The following is a 14,170-nucleotide window of genomic DNA, read 5'->3' on the forward strand; positions in this document are numbered from 1 at the left end:
CCTCCTCAGATTCGCTACATACCCATCCAGGAACTTTAACGTCTGCATCCATTGTATCACTTCTGTCTTGTGCTTCTTTTCTAAGATGTAATCAGCCTTAGGCCTTTTCCATGGCTTGCCGTCTCTTGGAGGCAGCATCTCTAGCTTTGGTCTATCGCATAGTGTTGCCTAGTCCACTCTGGCCTTAGGGTTGTCCTTTGTCTTGTCAGGAATGTCCATGAGTGTTGCCCAAAGTGCTTCAGCGACATTCTTCTCAGTGTGCATTACATCTATATTATGTGGAAGGAGAAGGTCATCAAAATAGGGAAGCCTCTCTAAGCCCGACTTATGAGTCCACATATGTTCGACACCATATCCCACAAAGCAATCTTTCTTTGGATTATCTTTCTTTTGACAATCTTTCTATGGATTGACCATGAGAGCATCTATCTAAGCATGAACCTAGGCACCAGTCATCTTCTGAGGTTCAGGGTCGGTCACCTTGACACCTTTCGTGAAGTTCTTGGTGTCTTGTCTGAATGCATGGTTAAGAGGGAGGAACTGTCGATGCTTGTCGAACAACAAATACTTGCCACCCTTCTTCAACCAAATGAACTCTAGAGTTGTCTTGCATACCGGGCATGGGAACTTCCCGTGGACACACCAGGCGCTGAATATCCCATACGCCAGGAAGTCATGCATGGAGTACTGGTACCAAACATACATTTTGAAGTTTTTCTTTCTAGCTCGGTCATAAGTCCATACCCCTTCATTCCAAGCACTGATCAATTCATCATAAACAGGCTCCATGTACACACCCATTTTGTTTCCCGGGTGTCCAGGAATTATCAACGTCAAGAATATGTTTTGCCGTTGAAGGAGGAACCCGGGGAGGGGGGGGGGGAGATTGAGGGGGATAGCGAACACAGGCCAACAAGTGTATGGGGCCGACAATCATTCCATAAGGATTGAACACATCCGTTGCCAGTGCAACATGTACATTATGGGCCTCAAGATCTTTGTCACGATGCTTGCGATTAAAGTTTTTCCATGCTTCACCATCAGCTAGATGTACCATCTTGTCAGGATTGTATCGAATGCCATTCTTGTGCCATGTCATCTGTTTCGCGGACTCCTCGGTCATGAATAGCCGTTGGAGCCTTGATATGATTGGAAGGTGCTGTAGGACTTTCATGGGGATCTCAAGCTGCTCCTTCTGGCCATCACCCTTGTCTACCTCCACATACCTAGAAGATTTACACTTTGGACAGTACTTTGCATCCTTGTGATCTTTCCTAAATAGGACGCACCCCTTCAGACAACAATGTATTTGCTTCATACAGCATCTTAGAGTGCACGAAGGAGTCTCTATGACTCGTAGAAGCTGCTCGGCAGAATATGACCCTCCGAAGCACCCCCCAATAACTGCCAACATACATCGAAGCAGGCTTGACTCATGTTGTACTGGAACTTCAACCCCATTAGGCGTCCAATGGCATCCAGTTGACAAAACCGTTGCCTTCTCGTGTAGGAGCTTCTATGCCGAAACAACATTTGGTAGAAACGCCTTTCCGGTTGGCTCTGGCTCCTCCTCCTCCTCCTCCTTCTCCTCCTCCTCTCGTAGGTCTTTCAGCGAATGGTTGCTTCTGTGAAAGTCCACCTAACCATCCTGCTACCCCGCCATTAGCATCAAACGCCTCCAAGCGTGGTCTCACCACCTCCTCTCTAGTACGATGGCTTCACCATGGAACACCCACCGGGTATAGTTTGGCATAAATCCATACTTGCAAAGATGTTCCCCCATGATCTTCCTTGCTTTCTTTTTCTGTTTCCGCATTCCCTATAGGGACAGAATGTGTCTCTCGCTCCATTAGCTGCCTTGCCAAATGCTTGGTTCAAGAAACCCTCGGTCTTGTCCATCAATTTAGGGGTGATTTTAGCCTGACTTGGGCGGCCCGTGTACATCCACTCACGGTTATCCATCCTCTAGCATATACATGAGCGAGTAATATAACCACCAATTGCATCTGAACGGCGTGCCTACTGTCTAATGGGTGAGGATAGGTCCTAATCCCACCCGCGGATGCATAGATGAGGTTAGTTTACATGCTCTACTCCGATCTGAGATAGAATTTCGGCAGCACCTCCTCGTTGTTCTCCCGATACACGTCCTATAAGGGAGGGTGTGTATCCGGAGAACAACAGGGAGGTGGTGCCGAAACTCTGTCTCGGATCGAAGTAGAACATGAAAACTACCCCATCTACACATCTGTGGGCTGTCCAAAAAAGTGGACAATCTGAAACAGATACGGTCTTAGATATGTGAAGATCCGCATACCTCCAATCGTATCTGTTTCGAACGGGAGACGCCTAACTAGGTTACACCGATCTACGACAACGATAAGGAAGAGAGGTTATTTATACCTAGGGTGGCGGTGGAGTCAGGCTAGCGGGGCAGTGGCGAGGCGAGCTGTGCAGGTAGGACCGTAGCGCCGATGAAGACGATCGGGGTCGCCTACGTACTCCAGGTCCCCTCCGACGGGTCCTGCTCTGCAAAAGAAGAATTATAATACTATAAGTTAAAAATTTCGGCAGAACCTCCCCTATACGGAGAGGTTTCCAAAACCTACAAGAAAAAAGCTGGCACAATGGCCGATAGCATATATACGGCACGAAGGCCCACACATCCACGTATGGCACGAAGGCCCACACATCCACATACGGCACTAAGGCCGTCAATGACATACAAGGCATGAAGGCCGACAACCGGGGGGGGGGGGGGGGCTTTATACCTTGGGTGGCGGTGGAGTCGGGCAACGCGGTGCCGGGGTCACCTTCGTCTCTAGCGAGGGGCGGGGATGACGGTGGGGACGAACGGCGAGGGGCGTGGCCGGCGGTTGAGGCTCCTCCTCCTCCCTTCTCCTTCCTCCTCCCTTCTCCTTCTCCTCCCTTCTCCTTCTTCCTTCTCCCTTCACCTCTCCTCCACCTCCCTTCTCTCCTCTACTCCCATGCTCCTCCTCTCCTCCACTCTAGCGGGTCAGGGACGGGGGGCAGCCGGGCAGGGCGCCACCGGCGTCGGAGCGGCGGCGGAGTGGGGCTGGGTCGGGGCCGGGGCAGGGCTGGGCGCGCGTGACAGTGAGAGGGAGAGAGAGAGTGGGAGCGGGCCGGCCAGGCCGCTAGGGTTAAATGGGGCGGCTCTTTGCCGAGTGCCGAGATGCGGGCACTCAGCAAAGAAATTCAGGGTTCTTTTAATCGGAAAGAATAAAAAAAATTCTGAATAGTCTTTGTCGAGTGCTGCAAGCCTGGCACTCGGCAAAGAGGTTCCTTTGCTGAGTGGTAATTCCGACACTCGGCAAAGTATTTTTTTTATTTTTGTTTTCAATTTTTTTTCTGTGGCATTTATACAGTGCCTTGAAGCACATGTTCCAATTTGGAACTTTTCTATGACTTTTTGGTATATTTTTTTAATTTTATGTTTACTTGAATTTTTCTCAAAAAAGTAAATTTGAACTGCAGGTGCATGAAATATTAGAATTTAGCGATTCAAAAAATGGTATTCATGTTTTTGAGTGTATTTTGAGGCCGTGTGCAGGGATATTCGTGAAATTTCGAACATCTGTTTCACGAAACATGACCACCAACTTGTTAAAAAAGTGTTTTTTTTAATTATATAAAATGCAAACAAAGTCCGAAAATCACGAAACTTGTCGAGGTGTCGTGTCATCGCATGTAGTGGCTGTGGTAAAAGAAATTAGAAGTTTCTGAGCAAGTTGTGACATATGATGTCTAAAACCCAGACATCTCCATGTGGGTTTTTGATCAATAGGGGGAATTTAATGTGAGTGGTGACAACATATATTTGATATTTTACTAAAAATAGCAAATATGCATGGGCGTTGTAACGAGAGAAAAAAGACTATCAAACATTCAAGGACAACGATGAGAAGAATGGTACATATCTATTTATATTTTACCTTTTATATAAAAATTAAAAGCTATAATCCTATACTTTTATAAAGCTAAACCCCACTAGAGATTTCTCTCAACATGCAAGATACCCACATCAACAATCCACTAGAACTTACAATTATAGCCAACTAGCATATGTAATTATGATAGTTATCTCTTTATCTACTAACATGCATTTAGCTGTCCACATCGATGTTTCAAACCATTCACCAAAATTAATTTAAGATAGTTTCATTCATATAACTATAAATATAAATAGTCTAATTTCTTTTTAAATTATCTGGAATCCCCGCAGCAACGCGCCGGGTATTCTCCTAGATTATTTTAATGATGATCATGACATCCATAATATAAGCTAATGTTGGCACTAATACAACAATGTTGTATTAAGTCCGCATCAAATTTAAAATACATTCTTGATAGTTTTATTTTATCCCGTTACAAAACACAAAACTATTTTCATACTGTTTATGCATTGATATAGTGAAATATCAGAGATCTGTGACTTCCTGTGGACCATAATCAATGACTGGTCTATCTGCTGATGATTATGACGGGAGATCTCTCTAAGTTTTTTACATGTAACCTTTATTGGGGATTGCACCGGTACATATATACAGTTTAGAGACAAATTTATTTAGACCAGATCGAAAAACAAACTAATCAAGATTTCAATTCATAGTTTTATTAGTTATCCCAAAAGTTTAACCGATAATTTTTTTACTAATCACATCTTCATTTGCATGATGGTAGTGGAAATTTATTTTTCTTAAAAAAGGGTCAAGAGTTTAATACATCCATAACATTATATTTATCATTTATATTTTCTATTTACAAAAGAATAGAACAAATTAAAACGGAAAGGTATTGAAAATCACAGGACAACAAAAATCAAACAAAAAAAAGACTCTGGAGTCAACGTCTGGGGACCAAACGAGACAAAAAGAAAAGGTAAGAAAAGAAGCATAACATTGGAAAAACAGGCAAGGGAAAGGAAACAGAACATGGGAAGAGAAGGAAAAAAAAGATAGAAAAATAGAAAATGGACGTGAAAAAAAGAAACTATACCGTACGACATGGGAAGAATAAAATCAGATGCCCTCGAAGATAAAAATAGGAAAAAAATAAAAATACCAAAACCAAAAAAACTCTGGTTTTATATTAAGGTAAAACAAAACAAAAAAAGGTACTAATACAGATTTCTACTGTTATATATCTTTTTTCTATTTGAATTTGGATTTCTATTTAGCATATACTTAGGATCAGAAGAATATACTTAGATAAGAATTATGATCCTAACCATTGAAGTTATATTTAGAAGCATTATATGTGTCTTCTATAAAATAGGAGGTCTATAGACCTAATTTTTTATAATTTGGTTTTTTTGAAAAAAAAAATTACATTTGACCTTCTAGGAGACGTAAACTCATATTTGCACCTTGTGGGTCGGCGCTGGGACTCATGACGCCGAGGTAACACGTTTCGGTGCCATAGATTTTGGCTTCGAGATGTTTGGTCATGCATATCAAAACATTCTAGGTGATATTGACGTGGCCGATACCTCAAGGTCAGAATATACAGCTTTAAAGTCGACGCCAGCTATCTTGGCGCCCACGTCCGCGCCACGCACCTGCGTGCCTCCTCTCCTCTGCAGACGCCCGCGTCAGCTGTTGATTGGAGAAGAGGAGAGGAGGAAGAGGGACAGAGGAAGCTGCCCCGAAGTTTCCTTCCTTGCCAATGCATGCACACAGCACCACCACACCTGCGTGCTCTGCTCTGCCACCCCCCACCGCTAGCTAGAGCCCAGTTTAGATCGCGAAAAATTTGGCAAAACGATACTATAGTGTTTTCGTTGTTATTTAGCAATTAGTGTCCAATTATAGTTTAATTAGGCTTAAAAGATTCGTCTCGTGGATTTCGTCTAAACTGTGTAATTAGTTTTATTTTTTATTTATATTTAATACTTCATGCATGCGTTTTCGTATTTGATGTGACAGGGAATCTTGAAAAATTTAATGTTTTGAGAGGGAACTAAACAGGGCCAGTAGTAGGCAGCAGATCCATCGATGCTACGACGGCTCACACGTACAGTAGTACGGCTGTGCTGTGCTGCTTCAATAGCGACGCGACGCCTCCTCCGATCCTAGCTAGGGGTAGTACGTACAAAAAGTTGTCAACAAAAAAAAAGATCTCTTTAACTCTACGGTTGATATAAAGTTTATTTTAAGGAAAAAGTCTATTTTTGGCCCTCTATGGCTGCAGTTTGTTTTTAGCCCTCTAGCTCTAAAACCAGACATACACAGTCCCTTAACTTTCAAAACCGTTTAAAATTGGCCCTCGCACCCATTCAACCGTGGTTTCGGCCCAGTCAACCTGCCACGACCACGGTTTCGGACCAGTCCTCATCCCTTCGTGACTGCCGCACGGTCAACGAGCGAGAGTAGAGAGGGAAGGAGAGAGAGAGAGAGAGAGAGAGAGAGAGAGAGAGAGAGAGCGCTCAGGGCAGAGCGGAGGGGGCAGAGGGCACTGGGGCACCAACGGCGGTCCTAGGGCCTCGGCGGAGCAGGCTCTGGCGTGAGCTGGACGGTAACGGCGCTCGGCATGGAGGCAGCGGCGTCCGTCTCGGCATGACGACGGCTTCAGTTGCGGCGGCGCAACAGGCGAGGGCACACCAAGAGTGCCATGTGCTCCATTGCGCTCCGCCTCGGCGTCACGGAACCGGCCGCCTCTGTTGCCGCCTCGGCCGCAGGCAGTGTCTCTATTGCCGTAGCCGCGAAGGTGGTGTGCGCCCTCCACCGGCACGGGGAGGAGGGCCATGGCTGAAGCTCATGGCATCGAGGCAGGTCAGCGCGGGGAGACGCGCGAGCCGGACAGGGAGCGGCCACGACCGGACCTCCACGGTGTCGAGCGGCCACGCACGGGGAGGCAGGCAGCTTCGAGCGGCCACAGGGCCGGAGCTCCATGGCTCGAGCGGACTGCGTCGGAGGTGCGGTGGCGTCGAGGCTCGGGGAGGGGCGTCGAGGCGCGACCGACCTCCACGGTGTCCAGCGGCCGCATCCAGAGCTCCATGGGTCGAGCAGCTGCACGGGGAGGGCGGGGTCCGATGGCCGTGACCGGACCTCCACGCGTCCAACGGCCGCAGCCGAAGCTCCAAGGGCGTAGGTAGGCAGCCGTGCGGGTCGGTAGGGAGGGCGTCGAGGCGCTAACGACAGCGTGGTCCGTGGTGGCGTGCCGGCACCGGTGAGGGAAAGGGTTGGGGAGGGCGTGGCGCCTGGAGGAGGTGCGGGAGCTCCAGCGGCCCGCGTGATGAGGCTGCGCGCCGAAGCGGAGGCCCTTGGACGCCGCGCATGGCGCAAAGTGCGCGTCCAGCGTCCCCGGCGTCGGCCCGCGGCGGCGCTGCTGGACTTGGACTCTTGGACACCACCCCATACGGCCCTGTCGTGGTCTGCCTCTTGGCGACTTGGGCTCCGCCATTGTCGACAGTAGCAGCAGCTGTGCTACTCGTGCTCTGTTGCGGAGGAACAAAGGGAGTGGTGGCTCAAAGTCGGAGCTTGAAGGCGACAAGCAGGAGGAGCACGGTAGGAGCAGATTGGATAGCAGCCTGCAATGAGTGTAGCAGGCTAGCGCTTCCCCGGCATGTCCGCCATGAGTGTAGGAGGCTAAGCATGGCAGCAGCAAATTGGATAGCAGCCTGCCATGTCCGCCGCGCCAGCAATCGGGGTGGCCTGGTGAAGGGTTTGGCCTAGGCTGGCCGCTGCCGCTGTCACCGGGAGGAGCAGGCGTCTCTACGCACCATCCTTGCTGTGTCCGCCTCTGTGCCGGGAGGAGCAGGCGTTTTGAGGACTTCTCCGCCGACGCCGGTGGCGGTGAGCAGGAGCCCCACATCGGCTTCACCAAGAGGATGGCGGCGCTCGTATGTGCGGAGGAGGCTACCGTCGTGGCCTCCAAGCCGGCCATGGCGGACCGCCTCGCGCGCATGCTCATGGGAGGCTGCGACCATGTCAAGCAGCTCGGCAATGCGGCGTCGGGCTCCATGGCGACGACGGGTCGTAGGTGAGCGGTGGGAGAAGTTTCTAGAGGCTTCTAGAGAGGGAGGGGTGGATGCAACCTCCGTTGCCGCCTAGCTCACGCCGGAGCCTGCTCCGCCGAGGCCCCAGACCGCCGCTGGTGCCCCAGTGCCCTCTGCCCCTCCGCTCCGCCCTGCGCGCGCTCTCTCTCTCTCTCTCCTTCCCTCTCTGCTCTCGCTCGTTGATCACGTGACAGTCGCGAAGGGATGAGGACTGGGCCGAAACCGCGGCCGTGGCGGGTTGACTGGGCCGAAGCCACGGATGAATGGCCGCGAGGGCTAATTTTAAACGGTTTTGAGAGTTAAGGGACTGCATGTGTCTGGTTTTCGAGTTAGAGGGCTAGAAACGAACTGTAGCCATAGTTAGAAGGCAAAAAAATGCACTTTTTCCTTATTTTAATCAAATCTTATAAAAAAAGTTATAATTTTTTATATAATTATTATCACTGTCGGTTCATGCCATGAAACGGCAATGATAGATGGACTATCACTGCCGGTTGGAGCCACTAACCAGGCGGTCGAAACCACGGACCTATAGTGATACTCTATCACAGCTGGTTCCAAAAGTGATTGCAAGTTCTGTAACAGCAAACAGCAAAGGAAGGTTACTGTAGCAACACTGTTTATAGAATATTCTTTTGTCTCCTCACAGATTAAATGTGGAGACAAAAGAAGCCACTATTTATGGCTCCGAACCCTGAAGGATATGCGGCCAACCAAACGTAGCCTTAATTCCTAGGCCGTACATGAACTTCAATAGAAAAAACATAAACTACCTATAGAAAAAACATAAACTACCTATATGACTTATTGTTTTTTTTGTACGCTCTATCTACCTACTCAACCCACAAGAGTTTTGCAATCTTGAGCCAATTCTGTCAATTACCTAAGCTAATCTAGAAAAGGCAAAGGCTACACAAAATTAGGCACAAAAAAAATCTTAAAATGTAGTCAGTAAAGAGCAAGTTAAATGAGGTCAAACTAGGAGACAAGAACACAATTATTTAGTTGGTAATGTGACGCTAGCTAGCATAATTAAGTCCGGTAGGCCCTTGTGTTTCTATCCTCACGCTCTCGTCAGTCGTCTCTCCAAAGTAACCTTCAAGTTGATTAGCCTATTCATGCATCTTGCCTAAAAAAAACTGTTCAGACATCTCCTCTCAGCTTCGTGTATGCGACAAAAACGTTGAGCTGGAATTCATGGATATGCATGAAAAATTTAGGAAAAATTTATACTATACCCGTGCAACATGCAGAGGCAATCATGACTATCTGCAATGGTGTAGCCTCATGAGTCAGGACAAATGTGTACGGTTTAAACTAGATAAAATTAGCAGTAGGAATTTCTCAACTAATGCCACTTGACATGTGCGGATTATCAGTCGTCTCTTGGAAGTCACCTTCCAGCACCATTCATGCATCTCATATAATCGTGTATGCGACAAAAAACATTGAGCTGGAATTCATGGATATACTTAAAAAATTTATACTGGACCGTACAACATGCAGAGGCAATCATGACAATCTGCAACGGTGTAGCCTCACGAGTCACCACAAATAATGTGTACTGTTTAAACTTGATATTTTTTTGCGAATTAAACTAGATAATTTAACAGTAGGAATTTCTCAACTAGTGCCACTTGACATTGTGCGGATTATGTGCTTGTTCTTAGAGAGCACGTTTTATGGTACCCCGGAGATCACAATCTCCATAAGCAAACATAGGGCGCAGGGATAAAGTTTTTATTAAGAATAATAACATATATACTTGCAAGCTGTCCTCCTCAAACTTCAGTACAGAATATATATGGAGTATTGTTTTCTAGTACAGGCTGCTAGGTCAGATTCTCGATAGGCGAGTACGTTAGCAGTGTCCTAGATATATTGCTTTATCTTTCTGTATCTTGAAACATTATTATTTGTACCCAGAGGTATTAACCGCGAGTTGGCATTTCTTATGCAAGACGTACGAGTACGGAAACCTAACAAAGTTTAACCATCACCACATCGGAAGCAATCATATTCTGTAAAACTTTCTTCTCGTCCTTATCAACCCTATTCCAAGGTCACACAGCCAGCAGGAACTTGAAACGTGGGAAAAGCATGTGAGGAAAACGTGCAGCTGCAAGCTGATGAGCCAAAACCTGTCATTTTTCACCATTCATACTCTTGTGACCATGTTAGGAATATATATAGCCTGCTATAGCCTGTGGATTCAGAGCACAAGATCTATCCAAGAAGCACACCTACACCTACCGAAGCAAGGAGCACTACTCCTTCGTTGGATTCTCTTCTAGTCTAGCTACTTGGTCGATCTCTTATATCCAGTTAAGTTTCAGACACATGGGGAGCAACAGCACGGCCAACTGCGCCACCGTGCCACAGCCACCGCCGTCGACAGGGAAGCTCATCACGATTCTGAGCATCGATGGCGGCGGCATCCGCGGCCTCATCCCGGCGACCATCATCACATACCTTGAGGCCAGGCTCCAGGTATAACTACGTACTAGTCACTGGCCGGTGTAGTAGCACCAGTTTTGACTGGCTGCATGTGATGTGATTCGAGTATTTGACTTGCAGGAGCTGGACGGCCCAGATGCTCGGATCGCCGACTACTTCGACGTGATCGCCGGGACGAGCACCGGCGCCCTGCTCACGTCGATGCTGGCGGCGCCCGACGAGAACAACCGGCCGCTGTTCGCTGCCAAGGACCTCACCACGTTCTACCTCGAGAACGGCCCCAACATCTTCCCACAGAAAAAGTATAGAAACGCCGTTCTGTTCATCCATCTGTTGGTGGCTGTCACTTTCGTTCTTGCACCTGTTCCTCGTGTCCCTTACAACAAGTCGCATGGCATCTTTCCACTAACTCCTCATTCCTGATATTGGTGGTGCACTGCAGGGCTGGGTTCCTGACGCCGGTGAGGAACCTGCTGGGCCTGGTGAGGGGTCCCAAGTACGACGGCGTGTTCCTGCACGACAAGATCAAGGGCCTCACGCACGACGTCAAGGTGGCGGACACAGTCACCAACATCATCGTGCCGGCGTTCGACGTGAAGTACCTGCAGCCCATCATCTTCTCCACGTACGAGGCCAAGAACGACACCCTCAAGAACGCGCACCTCTCCGACATCTGCATCAGCACGTCGGCGGCGCCCACCTACTTCCCCGCGCACTTCTTCAAGACCGAGGCCACCGATGGCAGGTCCCAGGAGTTCCACCTCGTCGACGGCGGCGTGGCCGCCAACAACCCCACCATGGTCGCCATGTCCATGCTCACCAAGGAGGTGCTCCGCAGCAACCCGGACTTCAACGCCGGCAGGCCCACCGAGTACACGAACTACCTCATCATCTCCGTTGGGACGGGGTCGGCCAAGCAGGCCGAGAAGTACACCGCGCCGCAGTGCGCGAAATGGGGCCTCATTCAGTGGCTCTACAACGGTGGATTCACTCCGATCATCGACATCTTCTCCCATGCTAGCTCTGACATGGTTGACATCCATGCGGCCGTGCTCTTCCAGGCCCTGCACTGTGAGAAGAACTACCTTCGCATTCAGGTATGATACGTTTGTAGGATATACTAAAGCATATATATTCTGTTCTTGATATAAAATCGACGATGATCGATGCTACTGTACGACTGTATATAGGATGATACTTTGACTGGGGACACATCGTCAGTGGACATCGCCACCAAGGAGAACATGGAGTCTCTGATCGGGATCGGCCAAGAGCTGCTCAAGAAGCCAGTGGCGAGAGTCAACATCGACACTGGGGTGTACGAGCCCTGTGGCAGCGAGGGCACAAATGCAGAGGCGCTAGCGCACTTCGCCAAGAAACTTTCTGATGAGCGCAAGCTACGCAAGAGCAATCTCAACTCCAACTAGCAGTAACACTGCCAACAAATTCAGTCATTTAAGGGTGGTCATGTACCTGGACTAGCTAGCATTGTGCCTCACATAGATGCATATGGTAGTGGTAGCTAGTCGTTAGTTATATTTAATAATTATTAATCAAGCAACACACATATATATGGACCAATAAACATGTAAGTTCGATTATTTGTTTGTCTACGATCACAAGAATCATTTCGTTCTGATGTGCGGTTGTTTAGTCTAATAATCCGTGTGATGCAAGCACCGTCATTTCTTGATTGCAATCTTATCGACGACGACAACAATGAGATGATACTAGTTAATAGATATACACATAAGGATCTTCACAAGTTGGCACATGCAAAGGGCGCGTGAGTTGTACGAACTGGCTTCATCATTGGAGGAGGTTGGAGCGTCCATTTATTTTGTCCTCGCCCAGTTTGAGATAAGACTGTTTTTATTTTGGAAATTAAATGCTGGTGTAATCTATATTGGTGTGGAGTATATAATTTGTGCTGAGCGCATATTGTGGCAGTGAGTCGGTACTCAATTTGCCTTGCAAATACTGGTGGGTGATCCAAAGAAAAAGGTGATTATGGTCTTGTTTTCTCTATGATCATAAGAAAATTTGTCTTTCAGTGTAGCTGAAATTTGTCATCTGCACACTAAATTTTTAATACTGAGTTTGAATTTGAACTTTTAAAACAAATTAATGTACATCTATGAATGAACTATTGATGCGCGACAAGTCACACGGCTATTTTTTTTAATAATTATCTTGTTTTTTTATCCAAATATTAACGGGATATTTTTTTTTGCCAATAATATTAATGGGATATTGGTAGTCTTAAATAATGCCTGCACGAGTCACACGGCCATTTTATAATAAATCCTCCTGTTACTCTTTGCGTTATACTCCCTCCGTTCTAAATTATAAGTCGCTTTGATTTTTTTGGTACATTTATTTTACTATGCATCTAGATATAATAATATGTCTAGATACATATCAAAATGGATGAACCAAAAAAGTGAGAGCGACTTACAATTTGGAACGAATGGAGTAATAATTAACCTATGGTCAAAAGAATCATTTCGTTCTGATGTGCGGTTGATTAGTCTAATAATACACGTGATGCAAGCACAATCATTTCTGGATTGTAATCTTGTGGTCGATGACGACAACAATGATATGTAACAGTTGAGAGATATTATATATTGATCTTCACATGTAGCTTCTGAGTAGATAAGTGGCACATACAAACAAAATAGTGTTAAATTCCTGCCAAAAAGATTTGTAGGTTGGATTGGCATTCTGACAATCTGATCTGATCATCTGATGGATAAAAGGTACTGCGTGCACATGCAAAGGCCGGATGAGTTGCACGAACCGCATTTTGAGGCAAACTGCAGGGCTTCATCATTGGAGGTTGGAGCGTCCACATCTTGTTCTTGCCCGGTTTGAGATCGAGGCGGTTTTTGGAAATGTTAGTGTACGTAACCTATATTGATGGGCGGCAGAATTTATAATTTTGTGCTGAGCTTGTTGTACATGACAGCAAGTAATTCACTAGTGGAAAGCAGAAATTCCCTTACGGTTTCGATTTTTTTAATGGTTATTGCGTAAACTGACATGGTAAATGTAATTTATAATTTTGGAGAAGTTATTTTGGGCAGATGGGTGCCAAATGTTTGGACATCTTATGTATTTATCTATGTTGATGCAAATAACAAGACATCTTTGTATGTAATGGATTTATGTTGGACTAATCTATCTATCTATATATCCATGATTGTGTATTGTATTTATGTTGGTATATCTCCATGATTCTGTGTATATTATATTAAGTATATTTGTTTTTTGAATTATATAGAAAAGGCTATTATACCATTTTTCTATGTGTTGTAGATTTCTTGGTGGTTTAACACTGACAGGGAACAATTATTCTGATGGTTCAGCGACGACGTTAGGGAAATTAGCACCGACAGGAAAATGTATTTTTTTTTCTGATGGTTACAAGTTGATAGGGAAAATAAAAAACCAACAGAGAATTTTTTTTTGAGGTTGCACCGACTGACAGGGTAATTGTCTCTATATCCTGTCGGTGCTACACCATTAAGAAAATCATTTCCCTGTTGGTGTTCTACGATTTTTTTACGGTAGTAACTAACAGAGATAGGTCTCTATCCCTAACGGTTTCTAATTGTCCTGTCGGTGGGCATTTGTTTATTTTCCTGTCGCTTTATCCCCGATGGTTATTCCCTGATGGTACACTGTCAAGGA

At 46.4% G+C, this 14,170-nt stretch overlaps 1 protein-coding gene across 1 annotated transcript; it reads left to right on the forward strand.

Annotated features, from left to right (window-relative positions):
• The first annotated feature begins 10,227 nt into the window (after positions 1-10,227).
• Positions 10,228-12,128, forward strand: LOC136485425 (patatin-like protein 1). Its single transcript, XM_066482309.1, has 4 exons — positions 10,228-10,507; positions 10,595-10,776; positions 10,917-11,571; positions 11,665-12,128. Exons 1-4 carry the CDS (start codon positions 10,358-10,360, stop codon positions 11,899-11,901), a joined length of 1,224 nt encoding a protein of 407 aa, XP_066338406.1. The 5' UTR covers positions 10,228-10,357; the 3' UTR covers positions 11,902-12,128.
• The last annotated feature ends 2,042 nt before the right edge of the window (positions 12,129-14,170 follow it).

Source organism: Miscanthus floridulus, chromosome 10, assembly GCF_019320115.1.
Source record: "Miscanthus floridulus cultivar M001 chromosome 10, ASM1932011v1, whole genome shotgun sequence".
In the NCBI taxonomy this organism is placed as follows: domain Eukaryota; kingdom Viridiplantae; phylum Streptophyta; class Magnoliopsida; order Poales; family Poaceae; genus Miscanthus; species Miscanthus floridulus.

Excerpts from the sequence above, each read along its gene's own strand:
- LOC136485425 (XM_066482309.1), top strand. The coding sequence starts at position 10,358 with ATGGGGAGCAACAGCACGGCCAACTGCGCCACCGTGCCACAGCCACCG. Across the intron at positions 10,777-10,916 it reads AACATCTTCCCACAGAAAAA|GGCTGGGTTCCTGACGCCGG; the intron begins GTATAGAAACGC and ends GGTGCACTGCAG. Across the intron at positions 11,572-11,664 it reads AGAACTACCTTCGCATTCAG|GATGATACTTTGACTGGGGA; the intron begins GTATGATACGTT and ends GACTGTATATAG.